Below are 13408 nucleotides of genomic sequence, written 5' to 3'. Positions count from 1 at the left end.
AACCTGCCTGACCCAGCAGCACCCTGCTATTTTCATTATGATGGAAGAGGCTGAATAGAATCAATGCAGTTATGTTAGAGACCCATTCTCATTGTTTCACAACAGGCTGCAGGGATACACAAAGTGATGGTAACTACAGTTTGCCAGGTGTCTGCATGCAGCTTTGTGAGTGGGCATTGTGAATTGCAGTGGTTGGAGAGGCTCCATCAAACGTCTGGAGACTTCACGTGCTGGGCCCAGCCCCTCTCCCGTGTTCTGCATGTGGGGATTGCCAAAGGGCACGTCACTGATGCTCACTAACATGCCCGTTTTCCTGCTGTTTGCAGTGTTTGTGCACTGACCTGTCTCATGGGCACAGCTTTGCAAAGGCTTCTGCTGTGATTAAACGTCATTGGAGTGTGCAGCCACGGGAAAGGTGCTTGAGGAGATGATGCTGGTTTGGTTTTCAGTGAGCAACAACATGAGGTTTTGCTGCTTGAGATAATTCACAAGTTCCAAGTTATGCTCCCAGCTCATCCAAGGATAATGTGCCATGTTCATCGTGCTCATCCCCATTTTGTTTGCTGTGTTTCAGGGCTCGCCAGGTCCCCCAGGGCCACCGGGCCCCCAAGGCGCTCCAGGTCCAAAGGTGAGCCCAATCTCTGCCATGCACGCAGTGTTTCCTACAGAGGGATGCGGTCATCAGTGGTTCTCCATGGAGCAAGTGTCTCCCAAGCCAAACCATTCTATGAAGCATTCTTACCTCTGCTCCCCAGCCTGGCAATGGCAAACCCGCAACTGCTGATACAAGTGAACAGCTCGTTTCCTTGCAAAATGCTTCCCCGAGATGATTCCCTGATTCCATTTACCACGGCCTCTCCTTTCTTTGTGTCTCTGCAGGGAGAGCTGGGCTTGCCGGGTCCGCCTGGGCTGGATGGTGAGAAGGTGCGTGGGGCATGGCCGGATCAAGTGAAACCTGAAGTTTCACTGAAGGAACTGAGTTAGAAAGGAGTTTATTGTGTGTCTGTGAGAGCTGTTGCATGAAAAGCAAATCTCAGCCTGTCGAGAGCAAACTCTGCCCCGTAATGTTCAGCTGCATCTCCTTACATTAACCACCCTTTGCCTATGGCCCCGTGCTCAGCTATGAGCATGCAGATGCTGCTCATGGCCACATCTGCCAAGCTAGAGGGGCTCCTGTTATGAGTGGTTCATCAGACACATCAAACTCTGTTGTAAACCCTCCCAACCCTAAGCAGCTGCAGTCCTTGCTATGGCCCAGCCAAATTCTGCTGCGCCTGCAGAAGTGGCATATGTAAGTTTTAATGTTGAAGTATGTTTTCGTGAGCTGGTGCTGCAATATGGGGAGAAGCAGCAGAAAGGCTGTTTCTAAATGGTTTCTAAATGGTTTTCCTTTAAGTGAGTTGTTTTCTGTAAACTTCCAGGGTCCCAAAGGAGCGAAGGGTGACCAGGGCAGCGCGGGCATCACGGGACAGAAAGGAGAGACGGGAGAAATAGGCTTAGCGGGTCCACCGGTACGTCCCTCTCTGCCCCTCTGTATCTTCTGCTTGGTTCTTCTATGTATTGATGTCTGCAAGCGCTCAGGGTAAGGCAGGGTTTGCTGGGTTATGCAGTGGCCTGTCCATACATTACTGCTGCACTGGAGGATGCGGGAACTTTGCATTTCCTTTGCTAATGGTGGTAACAGCTTGTTCAGAAGGGAATCTAAGCCTATCTAAGTAGTAAGAAGAAAATGCTTTCTTAAAGCCTGCTGGGGATGAACATGAGCTTTGCTGGAGTTTAGAGGAAGACAAGTGTGATTTTCTCTCCTGTTTTTGTGTTCCTGGGGGATAAGCCACATCAGTGTTCCGTTTCTACCCTTTAGGGAGCAGAAGGACCAAAAGGAGACAAAGGGGACACCGGGTCACCGTGTTTGCAGAACAATCATGTAAGATCTGGGCAACTTAAAGCCTATTCCACAATGTGGGGTATGGGGAGGTTGGGGGGGTACAGGCTGGAGATGCCAGTCCCACATCTATCCCCATAATGAAGGGGAGCAAAACCCAACTGCAAGAACTTGTACTTTGCTACAAGAACTTCCAGATGTGTCTAAATGAGGTTTATCTGTGTGGGAAGAACACTTTGCACGCTTGGCACTGCAAAGATACTTCAGGTTTTGAATTAATGGTTGAGATACTGGATGCTGCTGTTGGAATTCCATTTTGTTCTGAAAACAAACGGGGTTCCTTGCAGTTTTACAGCACTTCAGCATCCTTTTTCCCTTATTAATGCCTTTTAAGCCAGACTGGTGGGGTTTGATAGATTTTAGTGACATAAGAGCTCCAATTTTGTTCTGCTTTCTGGGGGTTTAACCAAAAAGTCTGGTTCCCTCTGGTCCATGCACAAAATGGCATCATTTTCCATTGCATCCATTCTGTGGCTGGCAGATACACTGAGTATCATGGCTCACACTTCTCATTCCAGAGGCCAGCTTGATCCATGTGCTTATTAAGATTCCTTTATTTATTAGTGCTACAAGCAGCTGTGATTAGCAGATATTTTGATTAAAGCTATTAAATCAGAGGGCAATAATCACGATGCTGGGCCACGTGAGGTTTGCATTCCCAAACTATCTTGTCTCTGTGTCCCATTCACACGCTGTTTAATTCCCTTCTGCAGATCATACCTGAGCCCGGACCCCCTGGATTACCTGGCCCTATGGTAGGACTCTGGGAAGCACCTTGTGCAATTGAGCATCGCTGCAGATGTGTTATCACAAGTGATTAGTTAAGGAGGAGGGTGTTTTGCTCTGTTTAATCACTGTGGGCTGCTGCAGGTCCGGGATCAAATCAGGGAGGAGCTGCAGCATTATGTGTTGTCTTTGGAAGCGCCTGATTTAGGAGAGTACATCCGTGTTTAGGGCACATTTTGCAAATAACCAAGTTGTTCCTTGGAATGGGGAAAAGAGAAAACATTATGTGCTGGGAAGCCCTGTTCCCTGCCACAATAGTGTCTGTATTCCCAGAAATTTACCCAAGTCATTAAGTTTTGTGGCATCGACTGCAGTGGGAGAGGATGCGGGTGGTGACGAACACGCGGAGCAGTTTTGGTGCAGAGATCTAAGGTGTTTGGTACCTATGATGCTCCAAAAGGCTGAGGAGCTGTCAAGGGCATTGGGAAGTCCAGGATGTGCCAGGCTTGGAGGACCATGGTGGCAGGATGCCACCCTCCAGAGCTTGCTGTCACTTCATTCAGCACAGCTCATGTTGCAGAGCTTTATTGTCATAAAGTGCTCTTTTCCAGCTCCCTTTCCCCCTGATTTGACGTCAGAGTCTTTTGCCACCTGTCTTGAAAAGAAATATTTGGCCATTGTCAGCCCATGATTTGAGCAAGAAATGGTTTGGGAGGCAACCTTTGGGGCTCGGTTCTGAAATTGTCTTTAGCTCAAATGCGCCATTGTCTTTCCTGCAGGGTCCTCCAGGAATCCAGGGGCCTAAAGTAAGTCAATAAATGAAATGTCACCCACTGTTTCCCGGCTGCCAGTGCATTATTTACAGGCTCACAAAGGGCTGTCAGCTCTGGGGACTGACGTTTCTGTGACAACACATCCCTTGGTTACGCTGTTGAGCAGTTTGGCGTTGCAGCAAACAAGCCACTTCTCCTTCCAAACACATTTACAATCCTAAACCTCCTTCCAGCACAGTCCTGGGAGCCACTGGCACACGCAAGTCAGGGCTTCCAAAACCCACAGCATAAACCTGTATTTACAACTGTTTTCTTATACGATGCAGTCAAGAGGAAGGCATTAACAGCAGCACGGGTGTAAGCACCCCCGAGATGTGGCAGGAGGTGGTGGATGCATGGGGAGGCAGAGCTGCCAGGTCATCTTGGTTGATGCCAATTCATTTCTGCAGGGCTTGGATGGTGCAAAGGGAGAAAAAGGTGACAGTGGTGAGAAGGGCGACCACGGCCACACTGGACCCGCTGTGAGTTGTTTTTCTGTGTCTCCTTCCTGGCCATCAACAGAACCCTGTAAAGCAGCTATCCCAATGCTGTGTTATCTCCTTTCTCCAAGGGTCTCCCGGGTGCTCCAGGGCTCATCGGTTTACCCGGTACCAAAGGAGAGAAGGTAACTATCAGTGTGGGAAAGGAATAGTGATGCTGTGGTGTAAGCTTAAAAGAGGGGCTGTAAATTCCTTCCATATTGGGTCCCACCAGAGCTGGGATTACCAGCACTACCCCAATGTGTGGTGAGGGGCTCCCCTTCAACCCCAAGGGCTGTTGAGGAGCACTGTATTTCACTAACTGGGTATAAGCTTGCTGCAAAACCAAACTGGATACAGCATGTCTTAACTTGTATTTTTACCACTGCAGGGAAAGCCGGGGGAGCCAGGATTGGATGTGAGTATGGAAAACATTCATTGTGCTATGTAGAAACATGAACACATGGGTAAAGGCCATCAAACTGCTTGAGATTATTAGACAAGTATGTATCTAACCCTTTATAGGCTGCTATCCCTGAAACATGGTGCCTACGGAATGATGTCTGTAGGAAAGGGCTTATTTGAGGGCAGTTGATGGATTATTCCATTGCACAGCAGTAACTGCTCAGCTAAAGATGCTGTGGGGGCTTCCCTTTCCAATTGAGAATACTTGTACTGGATTCAGTGAAGTGAGACCCTCTAATAGCTGCAATGTTACTGGGATATGGTAAAGCACCAGCTTTCATTAGAAATTGCTGGCATATCAAGTCATCAGGAAGAAAGTATCATATTCTTCACCATGGGAGGACGGGTTGGCTGCTGGAGATTGCTTATGTTGAACTGAGGAAGTTTAGTTTCACACACTAAACACAGCAACCTCTTTTCTTCCCCTTCTTTGCCTAAAAATGGTTGTGACAGGGTTTCCCAGGTCTCAGAGGAGAGAAAGGAGAGCGAAGTGAAAGAGGCGAGAAGGTGAGTGGGCTCTGGCTGTAGAGATGCTCATGGGGCAGGATGATGCTCTTGCCCTGGGTGCTGGTTCCCTCTCCAGCCTGGCTGTGTTTGGTCATCCCTGTAAGGCCTTCTCTGTGCACAAGTATTTGCATGGTCCCACTGTAGGGCAGGGCATCCAGTTAATTCCCACCCATTAGGAAATGCTTTCTGCAATCCTGTCCCCCTCCAGCACAACCATTGTGGGGAAATGGAGCACGCTGACAGCTCCAGGTTGTAAAGAATTGCTAGTTTGGGTTTATAGACCTTGAAAATGGACCACAGCCAAAGGCTTTGTTCCAGGGATCCTCAAATAAAGAGATGCCCAGCCAGAGGCAGGAACTCATCTGAGCACAGGGCAGCGCTGGAAGCTGATGCTCCCACTGTCAGATAGCAGAAACTAGTCATTTAATCATTCTGTTATCAAATTATCCATTAAAATATCTCCACCTAGCTTTAACTGCAGGTGTTCACAGTGATTTAACTGCTCAGGTGTGGTGACCTGGGTGCAAACATCCCTACTCCGGGTGAGGGGTGGGATTCTGCAAGTGCTGTGTGACTCGCAGCCAAGGTGTTTCCCTTCCTGCTCCTGATACCTCCCTGCTGTGCCAACAGGGTGAGCGAGGAATACCGGGCAGAAAAGGAGCCAAAGGGCAGAAGGGGGAACCAGGCCCCCCCGGACTGGATCAGCCTTGCCCCGTGGTACGTCCTTTATTTCACTCATCCTAAGCACGCATTGCCGGGATGGGAAAGGAGGCGCGGGTTTGCAGCCAGGGAAAGGGAGGGAGGGCTCGGTTAGTTCTTTATTCTGCAGTAAATCAGAGCAGATGGTTATTGTTTTCTCACTTTTCCTAATGGTTTATCTGCACTGCTGGAAGCTCCCTGCTCGCTCTAAGGGCTCCTCACTGGCCAGATGGGAGCAAGCCACAGCAGTAAAAAGAAAGAATCTTTGTATAAAGACCTTCTTATTGTAGTCAGGAACAATGGGCTTCAGTAATGCTCTTCGGGAGATAGTGTGCCCTGGTGAAGCTGCTGGCCTGGCTTTTGAGTACGTTGGAAAGCAAGCAATAACTCAGTGCAGTGGATGGAATTTGAAAGCAAGGTCAGCTCCATCCCTTCGTCTCCAAAAACCAAGCGAGGGGTGAGCCTGGCTCTCGCTGTTCTGTGTGGGGATGCGGTTCGGAGTTGGTGGCATCTTGGTGCTGCCAAAGGCAAGTGATGGATGGGCTGGAGCTCCCCAGGATGCCAGAAAGTACCTCTGGGAGAAGAGACTGGCTCAGACCTGTCCCTTCCTGAACACATCCCGGTGCACCACCAAGCAGCATGTTCACAGGGAGGCCTTCCAGGAAACTCCTGTGTGTTTGAGCCTAAGGAAGGTGGATCTCTCACGTCCACTTCCAGAACCTCTCATTCCTTTGACAGGGCCCAGAAAAAAGCCTGTACTAGTTTGTAACAAGTTACTTGGCCTGGTAAAATCTACCTCCTCCATCACTGCTTTTCATAGGATGACTAAAACCAGAGAGATCCTTTCCCTAAAATGCTTTGAGGCTGCAGGATGAAAAGAGTGATTTTTATCAACTGGAAACTACTTAAATCATGGAATCATATGGTTTGCATTGGAAGGGACCTTACAGCTCATCCAGGTCCAACCCCCTGCAATGGGCAGGGTCACCTTCCACTAAAGCAGGTTGCTCCAAGCCTCATCCAACCTGGCCTTAAATATGGCTGTTGGACCTTAGTTCAGAGGCACGTAATTCGTAGTGCCAGATACCTGCTCCAACAGGCTCCAAAACCCCATTTCTTGTCTAAAAGTGACTTTTTCTCACGCTGTCAGCACAGTTTTGTCCATCAAAGCTGTTGTACAGCTCCACTATCCCAGCAAAAAGCTCCTCCAGCCACTATGCTTTATTTTGCTCTGAGATTGAATGTGAACTACAATTAATCTTATTGTTCCTGATGGATCACCCTTCCTCCCTCAACATGTTGGATGATTTAACCCTCATCCTTTTCACTGCGCTGTTACAAACGTGAATCTCTGGTTTGTGTATGGAAGATCTTTCCCAGATGACAGGCTCTGCGTGTCTGTGAACTCCCTGCCATAAACCCCTCTGCTGACTTGCTGTGTCATCAGAAATAGAGGTGTAAAGTACTGGAGTCTGAGTAACTCCCGTGTCCCTTCTCCCTCTCAACAAGCAGTTATGTTTTCAAACAGGCAGATCGCAGCATTGCAGGCTGCACAAGGGACCCAGGTTTACCAGGCCTGGATGGGGTGAGCATGCCCTGCCCTTTGGTACAGTATCTGCTCTCTTTCCTCTTCTTGCATGGCTCGTGTGTGTTTCTGCTGTGGCCAAGCCCTGTTCCAAACAGTGAATCCCTCCAGGGAGAGGAAGGACGTAAGGCAGCAGGGCTGGACCAAGATGTTTCACTTGGGCATTCAGGGAAGGATGCCAATGTGCCTTCTCCCTTTTAGCTAAGATTACTTTAGATAAGGAATATAAGCAATGGGAGATCACGTTAGGGGATGTTTGCCCTTTATGGTAACGGTTAGTTCTGACTTCCCTTGGCACCTATGGCCCAGTTTGGTTGCCTTGTGTCTGTGCTGCTGGGAATCTGACTCCCAGCTGGGTTTTGAAAAGCTTTCCTGAAATGAATGGCTAATTCTGCAGAGAAAGGGGTCACTGCTCTAGCATTAAAGGGCATTTGTGGTGTCAGCATGTAGCTCAGGTTGAAGGGCAGTGGTTAGGCAGTGAAGTTCATGCTCTGCTCCCCATGAGAGCTCTGCACAACGAGTTAGAAGAGGTCATTGTTTTAGTTTCATTTTATTGACCACGGAAAATGCTGCATGTTCAATGATTTGCAGTTGGCTTCAGAGAAACAAAAGGGCAGTAAGCTGTCTCTCTTTCAAGAAGTTAAATTACTTTCGTATGTGTCAAAGAAACCCAATTACTAGCAGCAGGCCTGCTTCAACTCTTTGGATTTACTCCCCAGAGATGTTCTATTTACCAAGTATCTCCCATCTTAGCTATATAGAAAACTATCAGTGCTGAAGGCATTGTAAACTGCAGTAGGTGGTTTCTCCAATATGCAGCCCACTATATGATTAGTTAGTAAAGCACTTGCATGTCTTTCTGCTTATGCACATGAGGATTAGTTGCATGTTGGCTCTGGGAGTGTCATCTTCATTCTCCACCCCACTGTAGCGTGGAGGCTTGCTGGGTTCTCAGTGATGGCTTTTAGTCCAGGAGCATGAGCCTTACACACAGGTTGCAAAACTCTTTTGAAGTTGACAAGTCATTCTGGAATCACTCAAGTGCAGCATGGTAGAAAAGTGCGGACTTCTGTGATGGCCACAAGCATTTTGAGTGCAAGGGAGGCAGAAAAAGCCCAGGGCAGAAATCAGCCCTGTGCCCACTGGCATCAGGATACGCTTTAACAGGTCAGGACCTTTCTAGGTCAAATTACTGCTCTGCACCTTGTCCCCTTCACCCCGGACACCTCTGACAAATGTACAAGTTGCACTACTTACAACCCCAAATATGACTGGTATCAGCAGAAAAATGTGTGCGTGTGTTACTAACATTATAGGAAAGCATGTGCAAATAACTTGACCTGTTACACTCCGAGCATCGAGAGGGTAACCTTACTCACTGCATCTGTTTTATTGGGCATAGGCTATTTTACATATAAAATCAATACAGAATACAAAAAATGTGATGACTGACATTTACAGTAAAAAATGTAAAAATGCAGTTTTGACCTGTATTTGCACTGGCAGTTCTCTCCGCTGCGCACGCACCCTCGTGGCTTCCACCCCTGGGTAACTTGGAGGTGGCTCTGAGGGCAGGGTCAGTGCATGTGTGCTCTCTGTAGCTCTACATGCAGAAATTCATGCAACCAGAGATCCAAGAGCCTTAAAAAAAAATCCAGCATCAGAAAAGGCAGCTCAAGTCAGCTAAAGTATCTTGAAAGAGTTGGTCACACACAGTCCGCTCCTCTTCTAAGGGGCTCCTTCCTTTTCAGTGTTTCCCTCCTGGTAAGTAAGCTCTTCTGGCTTTGATTTCTGTATGTTTCTTGTATCTCCATCAGAACAACACAAATAGTTTGGATCCTTTTGCATAGTCCACTTATTTCAATAGTTTCCATAGTCAATGGTCATAGCCATGACCATTTCCATAGGCATCTCAATCAGTTCAGCAAGATTTCTTAAAGGAACTAAGTACTGCAGGATTGAATTTAACACAATAAGGCTATCATCCAGAAAAGAAATTACATCAGTGCCCCAAACTAAAAAGCTCATATTAACAAAAAAACCACATTTCCACATCATGCTTTCCATATATGTCTGATTGCAAAACCCACTATTTTATAAAGCAGATTATGAAGGTAATTTACTGTGCTTCCAAAGTTCTGTATTTGTTCACATATTCCTTTCTGTTTGAAGGAAAAAACAAGTGTAGGTTGTTTTTTTCTTACCCTGGGGTGTATTTGGTTTTGTGTGGTGATACATGGGTTACGCTGCCTGCATAGTTATTTCTGTGCATATAAGTAAATGGGTTTTGCATGGTAATTAATGGTGTTGCTAAACCTTTCATGGGGAAGACTGAGCTTCAGGTTTTGGGGTCCTGACACCTGAGTCACTGTCAATGGAAACTCAGTCTCTACTCTCAATTTTGCAGGGACCAGACGGACTGCCAGTAGCAGGATGTTGGCATAAGGTACAGTACTAATAATTGTAAAGCCTTGAGCAGGTCCTGAGTAATTTTGTTTGCTGCATGGCGATTGTTTGCACTGCTGCACATCCTTTAAGCACCACGTTGCATGCTTGGCAGACATATGTCATGCCTTGGAAGAGGCAAGGTTCCATCTAGCTTCATGTCTTGTTCCCCACAGCTGTAGGCTGGTGTTAGGAACCAGAAATTACATCCATTCTTGTTGATACTGCGGGTAGCAATGCCTTTTTTCCAGGCTTGCTCAGGTTAGGCTTTTATTATGGGCCAGGCAGTTTAAAAACTTATGCAAAGACTGCATCACTCCGCAAAATGTGCTGGTGTGACTTAGCCCAAACCCTCTAGCTGAGACTTTTACAGTGGATTAACTCTTTGTTGCAGGGTTACAAAACATTTATTTCCAAACAAAGACTTTTCTGCCATTGTAATTATAATCCACCATCACTACATGGCTTCAGTACTCAACTCAGTGAAGCTGGGTGCAGGTGGTCAGGGAGTTCCTACCATTTCACACAGCCACAACAGCCAGAGGTTGCAAGTATAAAGGCAGAATGAGGAGACACGTCCCCCTGTAAGATGAGGGCTTGATCCAGACTTGTAGGAGGCTGTATCCTCATTCTCCAGCAAAGGTAGGGCAGTGAAGCTGAGTGGAAACACTAACCCAGTTTCAAACATGCAGTATATGGGCACAGTTCGAATTAACAGCAAGCATGTTACTAACTGGATGCAAACCCTTGGTTAGAATTGAGCACACCCTTACCATGTAAAAGTTTTACTTCTGTGGTAAGCCACGTGGATGTCAAGTTAATATTAAAAGAAATCTGAATGCCAATCCTCATAATACTAACGATGAGATCCCTAAGTGTAATGACTGGAGCGTTCCTCTGATTAGAATGTTTGTCTGTGTGTTCTTTTTCAGTGATCTCTAAGCATGAAGCACAGTATGTAAATAATGTGATATATTTGGATCTTTTTAATTTTTGTATAAAAAAAGGAAAAAAAAAACCTTTCAACAGTAATATATTGACCTTTTTTTATACTGGATTCTGTCATTGCTGGACTCTGAAAATATTGTAAAGTTCCCAAACCCATAAGATAACACATGATAACATCAGGATTTGATACAGGTACCACTGACAGTAGCTGGGAATGAACAGTGTTCACTGCTGTGTTGCTGTGTGAACTAATACTACTGGACAGTGTGTTGCCTCGTGTGCCTTATCACATGAAAGAGGGAGAGATCCCTGTCCTCTTTTGCCTCTCAACTCTGTACTTGCACTGCACATGCACATTAAAAGGGTGAAAAAACCTGGCTGAAAACAAAGAAGAAAAAAAGGCTGCAGCCCTAAAAATGCAAGAGAAGCTGCTGTGTATCACCTGGTCAACCAAAAGGACTTGCAACTTGCAGAGGAAACAAAGCCAAGCTCCACTCATTGCTACCTGCTGTTGGTGGGATGGAAATAGCAATTCTTTGGCTAAACGGAACCACCTCGACTACCTGTGGTTACTTCCACTACTATCAAGAAAAGCTTGCTTTTATTAAGAGGAAGCACCTCTGGGTCCTATCCTGGATCTGTGCCTGAAGATGTGCCAGCGCTTGGTTACTGCAGAGCCTGAATTCCTCAAGAACCCTTCACCGCAGGATTCCAAACCACAAAAACCCAGTGGTACTTTCAGTGTAGGGAGCTGCAGGACAGGGAGGGCTCTGTTTTATTCTGTTCTTAGACAACAGAGCACACAATGTTGCTTTTGGGGCTCCCCAAACATGGCAATTTGGAGTATTTAACTGGTTTGGTTTGTAGGGTTCATTTGCATTGGCTTTTTCTTGGTTCACATGGTTTTAATTGTAAACTCAGTAACTCTGCAATCCCCCCCTTGTCCTCTTTCTTCTCCCCTTTTTCAGCCTCTGTCTTTAGGTTACCTTGTCTCAGGCACATCCCATGCAGAGCAGGGTAATGAATGAAGAGAGGATTATGATTTTGGTATCTGCATATGGCATAAATAAGATCCAATTAAAAATGTGCCAACTATTCCACTGTTCATTTTTAAAGATGTTGTAAAAAATAGAGATTGTGCAGTGAAGAGCTGTAAAAAGTTATTTCAGGGAGGAAAATAGCTGACAGCAGAGTCTGTTCAGCTTACAACGAAGATCAAGAAGCAACCAGATTCCTTTAAAGGGAGGAGACGCTTTCTATTAATGAGTTTTTAAACTTAATAGGGAAAGATGTACAAATATCCATCCAACGGATAGAAGCTAAAGCTACACAAAAATCAAATACAGACAGACGTGGCTTTTTAATGGTGAGACTGGTTAATCCTCACCAGACCAGTGATGTAATCCCCATCACTTTAATGCTTTTTTGATTTAACAGCCCATTTCTGGAGGAAATACTTTAGCCCAATACAAGTTGCTAGGCTCTGTGTGGGAGTTTTGGGGTGAAATTAAGGGCCCAATCACGATATCAGGGCTCTCTGTGGCCTGAGTTTTAGAGAATACAGAATGGAGTAATTTCTGGCGCATTGAGTAGAGCCGAACCCTCTGTCAGATCCTTTTCTGCTGCATCTCTTACGGAGCTGCTGCCAGAAAGGACTTGAAGGATGCACTCATCCAGGGTCTGCACAAGCTGACCTAGCGCTAAGGGAGTTCTTGCTCTGTGTTGTGAAGAGCAGCAGGAACATGCTCAGTGCTCCATGCAGTGACGTTTGACTGATGTCTGTGAGCTCTTATCTGTGCCTGGGTCCTATGTGTCTTTGAATGCCTTTAAGTCATCTGGGAACATCTGTTATCTGCTGGTAAATGCTGAAAAGGCCATCTAAATTGGTAGATGTGGACACAAAAGACTTATGGCTGTAGGCAGTGAACTTCTCTTACCTGTCTTTTTACCCTCTTAGTGCCTACACCTACACATTGCTTGCTTTGTGGCTGTACTCTGCATCTTTACCAGTTACTGACCATTTTCTTGGCCACCATGTAGATGAAATCCATGTAAATTCAGATCAACTAACAAATCAAGAAACAAGAATTATGTAACTCAAAACAGCAATGAAAATGCATTTTATTTACTTCCATTTCATGTTGTCAGCTATCACTTTTGGTGGCGGGGTTTTTAAAGGCATCAGGAGCAGTTGAACGAGCTCCCACTGTCTTTTAGTGCTTTTGAAAAACCCCTTTACTGTCCCAAATTAAAGCTAAAAATCTTCTTCTGTGGAAGGTTGAAGGCAAATCTCTCATTGATGTCACGGGGAAGAAGATCTGTAATTGTTCCCTTACTGTACAGTTGCTCTTCCCATCTTCCCCCAGTCACCTCCAAACTAAAAGCAATTCACTATTCCAAACCACGCTGTGGGCTTCTACACTCAAATGCCTGCACGTGTCCTGTTGATGGAACCTCTATGGGTATCAATGAGAGTTCAGTCCCCAGAATGACTGCAGAAAGCACAAGAATCTGGAAGTGTCCACAAACAATCTACAATGCAGATAGAAAAGTCTTGTTTTACATACGCTGGCAAAAACTAAACAGCTTTCTATCTAGCTCCTACTTGAAGAAGTTTGATATCACTGAAGCTACAAGACAAGCTAACCTCCAAAGCTTATGAAATTATATTAAAATTTATATTTTCTCTGAGGAAATACCCCGAAGTCCTATTATCTTCAGGTAAACAAGTCAGTACTCCGTCTTCAACTTGTGGAATATCCAGTGCTTGTAGGCATCAACTGTGACCACTGCCAGGCCT

At 46.0% G+C, this 13408-nt stretch overlaps 2 protein-coding genes across 7 annotated transcripts in view; one reads left to right on the top strand and one right to left on the bottom strand.

Moving 5' to 3' along the window:
- LOC308226022 (uncharacterized protein) overlaps positions 1-12540 on the top strand; it is a gene marked incomplete at its 5' end in the record, with an annotated part of 178083 nt that extends 165543 nt beyond the window's left edge. The window contains 14 exon segments of the mRNA XM_080627309.1: positions 106-129; positions 575-628; positions 880-924; positions 1422-1511; positions 1862-1924; positions 2656-2697; positions 3448-3474; positions 3891-3962; positions 4052-4105; positions 4351-4377; positions 4878-4931; positions 5562-5648; positions 7159-7236; positions 9623-12540. Coding sequence (XP_080483435.1) covers positions 106-129; positions 575-628; positions 880-924; positions 1422-1511; positions 1862-1924; positions 2656-2697; positions 3448-3474; positions 3891-3962; positions 4052-4105; positions 4351-4377; positions 4878-4931; positions 5562-5648; positions 7159-7236; positions 9623-9673 — 768 coding nt within the window. The 3' untranslated portion in view covers positions 9674-12540.
- The window catches only part of HNRNPAB (heterogeneous nuclear ribonucleoprotein A/B), a 30993-nt gene continuing 26157 nt past the window's right edge, over positions 8573-13408 (bottom strand). For 2 of the 6 annotated variants that reach the window (XM_080627204.1, XM_080627207.1), the window contains one exon: positions 8573-8856. The gene's annotated coding sequence lies outside the window, so the exon portion shown is untranslated. Of the gene's footprint in view, positions 8857-12696; positions 13141-13258; positions 13407-13408 lie in introns of those variants that run through there. The other 4 variants (XM_080627202.1, XM_080627206.1, XM_080627201.1 and 1 more) reach the window with 2 other exon arrangements.

Source organism: Psittacula echo (genome assembly GCF_963264785.1).
Source record: "Psittacula echo genome assembly, chromosome: 11".
NCBI classification, from domain to species: Eukaryota; Metazoa; Chordata; class Aves; order Psittaciformes; family Psittacidae; genus Psittacula; species Psittacula echo.
Note: the sequence above shows the minus strand (reverse complement) of the source record. Positions and strands in the feature narration are given on the sequence as shown.